Raw genomic sequence first — 9,176 nt, 5'->3', positions numbered from 1 at the left:
TTGTTAGTATAAAGGAGGGGTGTGAGGACCTCTTTTTGCAGACAGAGCATTCTCTGTTTTTAAACTGATAATTTCTGTAGAAATTAAAAAAAAGTCAAAGACAAAAATCTTTGACTGGTCTTTCATTCTCAGTTTCACATTTATTAATTGATTTAGAATTTTTCCATGGCACGAGCCATCATGTTTCTGACTTGTGTGCTCTGAAGAACTTCTAAAAACTATTATGCCTATATGTAGAATCAAATTTACTCAGGAAGGCCACTGTAAAAACCAAGAACTGATTTAACTGATTAAAAATGTTCAGTATCAAAACATTTATACATCAAATCCTGAACTGTCTTGGCATAAAAAGTACAAAAATCCTGCACAAATCATATATTTTTAAATATATATTTTTATACAAAAACAATACAAAAGTCTGCAGAAGAAATCTGAAGGCTGCCATGGCATAAAAAAGAAACAGCATTAAGACAACAGAGAGCAGACAGAATAAGCAGAGGAACTAGATGAGAAATCGTTTGTCAACCAGAGTTTTGCTGGCTAGGTTCCTACGACCCATTCCATTTCGGATTAACCTGAAGACCTGAAGGAGAGCACATTAAAACTTCATCTTAATCATCACCTCTAGACTGTTGAATTAAACCAGTCCATTAACAAATTCACGTATACTAACCAGTTGCTGGAGGTATGTTAACACAGCTGCGAGAATGAAGTTCTGACTGCCCAGATCCACCACACAGAAAAAGAGGGTGTCAAAGATCAACAGCACAGCCTCATTACCATAAAAGAGGACATCAGCGAATGAGTGAGAATCATCTGAGAGAAGATAAACACAAAAATCAGTATCACTCAAAACACTAAATGAGTTGGAATTATGCTTGGATATGATTAGCAGTGTTTTTTTTTTTTACCATTATAGAAGATGCTTTTATCCAGTGGCTCTATAAACTCCATACCGATGATTCTCTCAAATAGCAGCTTATCTTTCACTATGTAATCCATCTCACGATGTGCCTGAGAAAACAGCATTCAGAGTGAGCAAAACAACACCAACAAAACATAATAAACTATGGGGAAAATCACAAGCATCAATGAAATGCAATCCTCACATGATCAATGACAGAGCCCAGGAACCGGTTCATAGTATGGTAAGCTTTTGTGCTCTGCTCACATGGATTGGCTGAAGCATCCACCAACCTTGAGGGACCACTTCTCTGAAGGGGTAGAGACATTGTTAGCCACTTTCACCGAGATTGAATTTTTTGGGAGATTATTTAGCTACACTTTGCGTACAAAAGTAGCCGTGTCTCATTTCGAAGGCTGTGCCCTCCGGAGGTCGCATTCGAAGGCTGCATACGTCATCGAGGCTGTCCCATTTCAAAATAGCAAGTAGGACACTCCGAATGCGACCCTCTTTCACAGGAATTTGGAGGATGCATGAGGTGTATCCTTCGTTGCTACAGATAACCCACAATTCTTTGCATCGGTGTAAACATCCGTAGTTTCTTTGAAAACAACGCTGGCAGATGTAACTAAAGACTATAGAACACCCTTAAAGGGACTTTGATGCAACGTTACACACAAGTGAAGATGTAAATGTAAAAATATAAGTATAAGCAAGTTTTTCTTTTTTTATGTAGTATTACCTCAGTTGGTAGATGTGGTAAACAGGATTACAAGTGTTTAGTGATTTTTAAATGTTGAGAACATTACTTAACTAGCAAGGCGAGAAATTGTTAATTTGTTTAACCCTCAGGTATTGTACATTTAGGGGTCGCTTTCATATTGTTCACTGTAGAAACTGAATGGAGACAATCTTATAATAATTTTAAAATAAAGTGATTTCTACATTTAGTTTTATGAAATTAATGTTCAATATTTTAATCTTCATTTAACTAGCGTGAGAGCGCAACGACGCTATATATGTGTTGGCATAGCAATGTGATACTTCCTGTTTTCCTTTTCTGCCTGTCCTACGAAGGCCTTCGAAATGAGACACAACTATAGTCTTCAGAAGTGAGCTAAATCTGACAAAACCAGGGATCACTGGATGTCTTCAAAGATAAAAATGATTCATAAATAAAGTAAATTGTGATTTTCTAAAAAGTTACACGTTTTCTTGTAAGTAATAATAAATTTTTTAAATATGAAAATCTTTATCATTATAGACTTTGTTAAAAAACAATAAAAACATATGCCTTTACGTAGATAAATAAATGTAAGTGTTTATGTTTGTGTTTATACCCAGTTGATTGGCTCGATTATCCGGTCATACTGTGCTCGCAGGCGGTTGGTTATTGAAATCTGAAATGTCTGAGTGTCTGAGTTTGGCAAAAGTCCCCTTTGGCCACACAGATTCTCCTAAAACACATAAAAATAAAATAAGTCTTCCATATAAACTTCTATTATTAAATGTACGACTCAAAATGTATCCTACCGCCTCCCTCTTCAGGTTTGTATTCATCTCATCCATGTTAGTGTCTGCATGACCATGAACAGAACGTCCATGAATGTAGTAGCCAAAACATCGATGAGACAGCAGCAGCACTGAGATCTAACAGACACATACACATACATTCAAATGAAGAAAAGAAAAGACAAAAATCAAGCAACATTAAAGCATTACATACGTTACAGTCTAAAATTGTACACTTATTGGCTATGAATTATAGTTTATTTGCTCAACTGCAAAGAAGCTTTCTAACCTAATACTTACATTGCTGATTGAACACAGATCCACAAACTGGCGAATCTTGTCTTCAACAAAGCGTTCATGGATTACTTTGAAGAATGTAATCTAAAGCAAAACGACACAAAAATGAACAAGTGAAACACCACAAGTGACACAAAGAGACAGGCTGCTTGTCTTTAAGTATACATGTTCTCACCTGTATTAAGCCAATGCAGAGCCACATTGCAGAAGCCACGCCGTAGCGGAGTATGAGGCTGTATGGAGGTGTGTATGCCTCCGGAGACGGATGCAGGTCGGATGAGGGGTCTCTTAGAGCCAAATTTGAGAACCCCACCACCTGCAAGCACAACATTCAACATTTGTTAAGACAGTCCTTAACAAAATAGCAAGCTCTTTGAAAGGCCAGTTTGGGAAATAGGTTTTGAGACAAACTAGATGTTTTAGAACAGAGCTGTAGTGTGTTGTTACCCTCACCTCCAGAAAGAAGAGCACAGCGATGACCTGAAAAGTGGGGTTGATCTTGCGAATGGTCTGAATCTCATTCCACTCATTGGCCACAAAATATGTTCTCCAGATACTGACAGGAGATGCTTGACTTTTTGCTTCACCAGACCCTGAGCACATTACAACATAATTATAGAATATGTATTATTAAAAAAATATAAAACTAATTTGATTAAAAGTGTACAGTTTGTATAGATATAATGGAACATGCATTTGAGAAGCACATTTGAGAAACATTGTAATTACCCTCCACATGTTTACTGGCTTTACTACGAGGTCTTTCCCAGTCTATGAAGAAAATATCCACAGACAGCTGAACAAAGAGCTTATGAAGAAATTGTACAGTCTGTAACAAAAAATTAAATTAAGTTAACCTGGGAGGAAATGGAAAGAGGGGAAAAGACAAACATATACTTAATTAAGCAACCTGCAGTGTATAAGCTAATGTTCATATTTGTACTCACCTTCAAAGCAAAGGCACAGCCAACATAAACAACAAAGCGCTCCTCCTGAGCTGGTAATGGAAGCAACACGGACACAAATAGCTGGGCCTGGAGATACACAAAAAGCCGTTTTTATAGGTCTTGATTTCTATTTTAAGTCGTGTTCACACTGGCGAACCAATAAGATTCATGCTTTTGTTCACATGACCAGAGCCAATGCTATTAAAACTATGACTTAGTAGCGCACACAAACAGAGTATTTAGCTAAGCGAAAATTGTGAATATAATAATCTGAATGGCTGTTTGATAACACGTAAATACTGTTTGATTTCCTTTCTTATCTGTGACAAGTGGGTATCAGAAACGCAAAGTTGCACAGTACTTGTCTTGGTGTGAACAGGCATTTAGACCTAAAGAGCTCCATCAAAAAATAAAGAGTAGGCTACGTATAGACTGCACATCCTAGCAAAGAATTTCATTTAACAGGACAGTGGAAGAAAATCACAGAAACACAGATAATAAACTGATATCTGAGAAGTGGGTGAGACTACGTTAACAATAGAAAAAGTTAAAGACTTGCCTCCACTGTCTGGAAAATATTGAAAGGAATTGAAGAGCAAAAGAAAGAAAAAAGGAGGAAAAAAAGACTCATGTAAGGCTTAATCATATTCATAATAGACTAGCCATTATTACTTACAGACATGACGAATGCAAACCTTAAAGAATATGAGCCAGTAGAGGCCTGTTCCAACAGTGATGATGAAGAAAACATTTGCCAGGTCACCAGCATAGAACACCAGAAACTTCATAATGGTCTGAAACAGAAAGGACATTATTATGCATCTGTGTTGTTAATTGTGTTTATAATCACCTCTGAATGTGAGTCTTTACCTGCAGGTCAATGAGAGGAGATGCGATTCTTCTTTTCCAGCTTGCTGTCTTCAATAAAGAGTGGACAACAGCCATCCCACCCAGCACACCAAGAGCAATCTGGATATGAATCCACATATGAATAAGCTGACAAACAGAAAACAGAAAACTGGCTTGCGTTGTTTATACTCACATCAGTTTTGACCCGAGCTTCTTCCTGGTCCATCGTATATTCAAGAGAGAATGACACCTGTACATATGTACATAAAACAGAAATCAACCCATTTGGCTGATCATATAAGCACTTTAAAATGTGTAAAATATTTATCATTTATTATTTTTACACTGTATCAATCTTAATGGCAACAGAATAAAAGAACTTTAGATTAATTTCATTAACATATAAAAACATGCTGAAGACTTACTGTAACAGTCTGTGTGGTGGGGTCAGTGACAAGTATATCCGAGTAAGTCACAGTCATCAGAGGGGGGTACACCTGTCCCTTCTGTGTATTCGTCACCAGCTGAAACCTGTTCAGTGCAGAACATCAAGCTTAGTGTGACCTCACACTATGTGAGTTTTATGTGTTTGTGAGTGTGTAGTACTTACCCGATCTTAATGTTAGAGGCCACACGTATGACCTTGGGTGAAGAACTCAAAGACTTTTCCCTTCCACTCAATGTGTCCACAAGCATCAGCCTCCGGGTCAGGTACCAGTTATTCATGCTAGATCCTGACACGAGAAATCAGCATGGTGATAAAGGAGCAAGGCCTTCATCACATATAATGATGATATGAAAGTGTATGATCAAAAGATGTGTTTGTATGTTGTACCCTGATTAGTGAACTGGCCATTAAACTGCTGGTTGATATTTAGGAGAGGCACTGCATGAAGACGCTTGTCCTCCTGTGGCTTCTGAATGACCAGGAACACGTCATAGAACACAGGCTCCGGATACCCATTCAGAAGCTCTGACACAGACAGCACACACTAAGAAAAAAAAAAAAAAACATTAACATACATCAACATATTCAGCTGAAAATAAAAACATGTATATTGACCAAACTGAGAAACATATTGCTAAATATGGACCACATATGAACAACAACAGAAGAAAGGTGAGACTTACACTCTGCTTGTAGGCTGTCCCAAACATGAAAGCGGACTGTTGTCTGGTAGGGGTGTCTGGACAGAGCTATAGAGGATTTAATTAAGCATATTTGTCTCTCTCACAATACTTTTCCATTTCAAAAGAAGTTAATAGAATTTCTAAAGACACATTCTAAGAAATTGCAAAAATGTTACCAAGTGTAAAAAAAAAAAGAAAACTTCAGAAATTCTTAAATATTTTCTTAGGAACGTCACTGTATGATGGGTTATGCCAAAGACTTGCAAATAAACTCGATGAAAAACACCTTAAATAAACATGGGTGCACACTATTTGTATCTCAACTGGCTTGATGAGAGTTCAGCACTCTGCATCACGTTTTTAATGTGCTGTGTATTTTAAATAGTTTTAAAAAACACAAAACATTCTGTGAGATTCTATACCCCCTTGTGACCATCTGTGTCCTGTTGCATGCATCAGCATTATCATTACATAACTCAGTACCAGACAATCACAAGACAAGATTTATATTGCTGTTTTTTCCTAGACTGTCTCAGTCTATTCCCTGCTTGTGCTGAGTTAACAGATTTACTTCCTCTGTAACTTCTATATAACGAAGCCCCTCACAATAAAGATTTGAACCTTGAGTGAACTACACTTGTGTCTGTGTCATTCTTGGCTCCCTGATGTCAGCTTCTGTGCTCCACCGCTCAACTTGATCAGATCTGCTCAGATAATTTAATGGATAATTTAACAGTTGGGGGCTCATCCACAAAGGGGGGGGACTCTCCCTGTGAACCAGGGGAAAGGCTCAGAGAGCAAGGAGGCAAGCCGCGCCGGAGATCAGGGGAGGACCTACAATAAAAGGGGTAAGTGTTTTTGGATATTTCTGAAATGAAATACAGTGCTTACCCCTGTAGGATCCTGTTAGTATCTCGTAAAGAGACGAGATCGGTTTAATCACTAGTTGTTAGTGGGGCTTTGGCTCCATTGTTGTTACACTTCAGCTGGCAACAGTAGTTGGATAGACTATTATTGTGGAGAGTGATTGGTTAATCACTAGTCGTTAGTGGGATTTCGGTTCCATTGTTGTTACACTTCGGCTGGCAACAGTAATTATTTGATAATTATTAACGTGGAAAGTTTTATGAATTATGAGTTTTATGGATTTATGAAATTAAATCCGATTGTTACTGCATGTTGATACATTGTGACCATAAAAGAAGGTGTTCTAGAGGACGACCCAAACACAGTTTGGCGAGAGTCCAAAATTAGACAACACCCAATAAAAGAAGGTGATTTTAGAGGCGATCAGGACCAAATGTCTTGTGAAAGCCAAATATAGGCTAATCACCCACGGTCACAATACGATACATGCACTACAATTGAGGTTGGGCGTTCGAGTACAGAAGAATTTTGTGCACATTAATTATTAAAAAAAATTAAAAATGGGGGATTCGGGGCCCAGATAGGAAACAAGTTGCTGCTTATGTAGCTAAACAAAATTGCCCCACAAAAGGAAAACCGCCACTATACTACATGTATGAACCCTCTGCACCGCCCTCGGTGAAACCGCTGTCTGTAAAGTTTAAAAATACACATACTAGTCCATATGCTGAGGCATATGGTCAGTTATCTGGCAACACAACTGAACCGTCAAATTTGACTCAAAATGCAATGGTATGGGTAAGAGCTGGAAACAACATCAATGTTAGACCATTAAAAATGTCGGACATGGAATCAATATGCAAAAGTTTACCTTCCCCTCAACACCCTGGTAAATTTGTAACTATTCTGCAAACACATACAAAATATGCTCACTTTTCTGGTGCAGATTACAGGGCAGTTCTGTTAAGAATATTGGAGGGGGATGTAACCAAAGCAATGTTAACCACTGAGTGTCCGACGCGGAGTCATGATAATGATAAAATAACAGGCTCAGGCACGGCTGCAAATCGCCATGAACATTTTTGGAGAAGCCTGAAAATCATGACACTTTCTTCCAAGAACTAAGAACCTTTTTAGATAAACGTCTAGGTATTAGACAAGATCTATCATTCGCTGCGAATACAAAACAGAAACCTAAAGAATCTGCTTCAGACTTCTATGTGCGCTTCAAAAAGGCATGGATTGAAGAGTCTAAACTCCCATTGAATAATGAAATGAAGGAGGCTTTGTTTATAAATACCTTCTTGAATAACATGCAAGCTAAACAAGCACAATTGATCAGAATTACAACCACAAATTTGTATGATATGGACATAGACGCAATAGGGAAGCGAGTTAGGGAACTAGATTCATCTGATGGTTTCATAGTGAATGCTATGTTTACAGGGTAGCGACATCAGTGAAAGTTGCATGAGCAAGAAGCAGAAGTGAAGCCATATTTGGACCAACAAGGAAGATCAGAAATAGTGTGCTATCACTGCGGAAAAACGTCTCAGGTTACGTATGTAACCATGGTTCCCCGAGTAGGGAACGAGACACTGCGTCATCTAGAGGTCGCTATGGGGGACGCCTCGACGTGACCCGTGTCTGAAGCATTCATTAAAAAAAACACCAACAACATGTTGGCCGGCGATAGCCTATGACATCACTACCGGTACGACTACAGTATAAATAGGCGCCGGGAGAACACGTCATCCGCTTCTTCGTCTGAAGCTTGCGTCCGAAGCGTGGCAGGAAACCTAGAGGATGCAGGGTCTCGTTCCCTACTCAGGGAACCATGGTTACATACGTAACCTGAGACGTTCTCTTTCAAGGGAACTTCGAACTGCGTCCTCTAGGGGTCGCTATGGGGAATGGTATACCCACGCCACCATGCATCCACATAGATGGAGTGGTGCCCAAGGTGGAACCGGGGCCTAACCGACTCAAGAAAGGGCACGAAGCCGCCGCGCGTAGCCCCTACCATACAGGATTTTAGAAAGAACGCAAAAAGCTTAATGTGCGAACTTACCACAGTGTGGATTTTAGAAAGTGCACAGGGACTTCGCGTGCGCACTTACCATATCATGGATTTTAAAGATATCGTTCTAAGGGGCCCTCGTGGCACTCTGAAGGAGCCGACCATAGATGGAAATGGCGCATTCCAAGAACAATACGTCTGAGAAGCACCAACTCATCCTCATGGTATAATGCTGGAATGGCTAGCAATAAGTTACCTAGCTGAGGGAGAATAACACCCAGCTCTCAGCCGAGAGGGGGCTTGGCATGTTCATTAGAAATCCTGAAGGGTCAGCATACTGCAAGCTTAGCCAAAAACTCAGCGCATCAGGGAGGCAGAGGAAGGGCCTAGTTCGCCTGATGTTCCCAGTTCCAGGTGCTCTAGGAAAACAGAGAACGCAACTCTCCACATGAGAGGAGAACTCAAAATTCAGAAAAGGAGTAGCGTGCTCATAGGCAACCCTCTGATAGAGGGGAGCACTGCTAAACACCACCACGAGAACAACTCACGGAGCGGGGAATTCAACTCCTCAGAAGGGGAGAGAACTCGAATGCTCGTAAGAAAGCAGCTTGCTCATAAATAACCCTCTACAGTGAGGGGAGCGATGCTT

The 9,176-nt window shown here is 39.6% G+C and overlaps 1 protein-coding gene across 1 annotated transcript in view; it reads right to left on the bottom strand.

Annotated features, from left to right (window-relative positions):
- Positions 1 to 502: 502 nt before the first annotated feature.
- The window catches only part of LOC107593716 (meckelin-like), a 32,151-nt gene continuing 23,477 nt past the window's right edge, over positions 503 to 9,176 (bottom strand). The window contains exons 28-29 of the mRNA XM_016283569.1: positions 674 to 727; positions 503 to 583 (exon numbers count right to left, since the gene is read on the bottom strand). Of these exons, the coding sequence (XP_016139055.1) occupies positions 503 to 583; positions 674 to 727 (135 nt within the window). The remainder of the gene's footprint in view (positions 584 to 673; positions 728 to 9,176) is intronic.

This window comes from Sinocyclocheilus grahami, unplaced genomic scaffold, assembly GCF_001515645.1.
Source record: "Sinocyclocheilus grahami isolate Dianchi unplaced genomic scaffold, SAMN03320097.WGS_v1.1 scaffold175.1, whole genome shotgun sequence".
Classification (NCBI taxonomy): Eukaryota; Metazoa; Chordata; class Actinopteri; order Cypriniformes; family Cyprinidae; genus Sinocyclocheilus; species Sinocyclocheilus grahami.
Note: the sequence above shows the minus strand (reverse complement) of the source record. Positions and strands in the feature narration are given on the sequence as shown.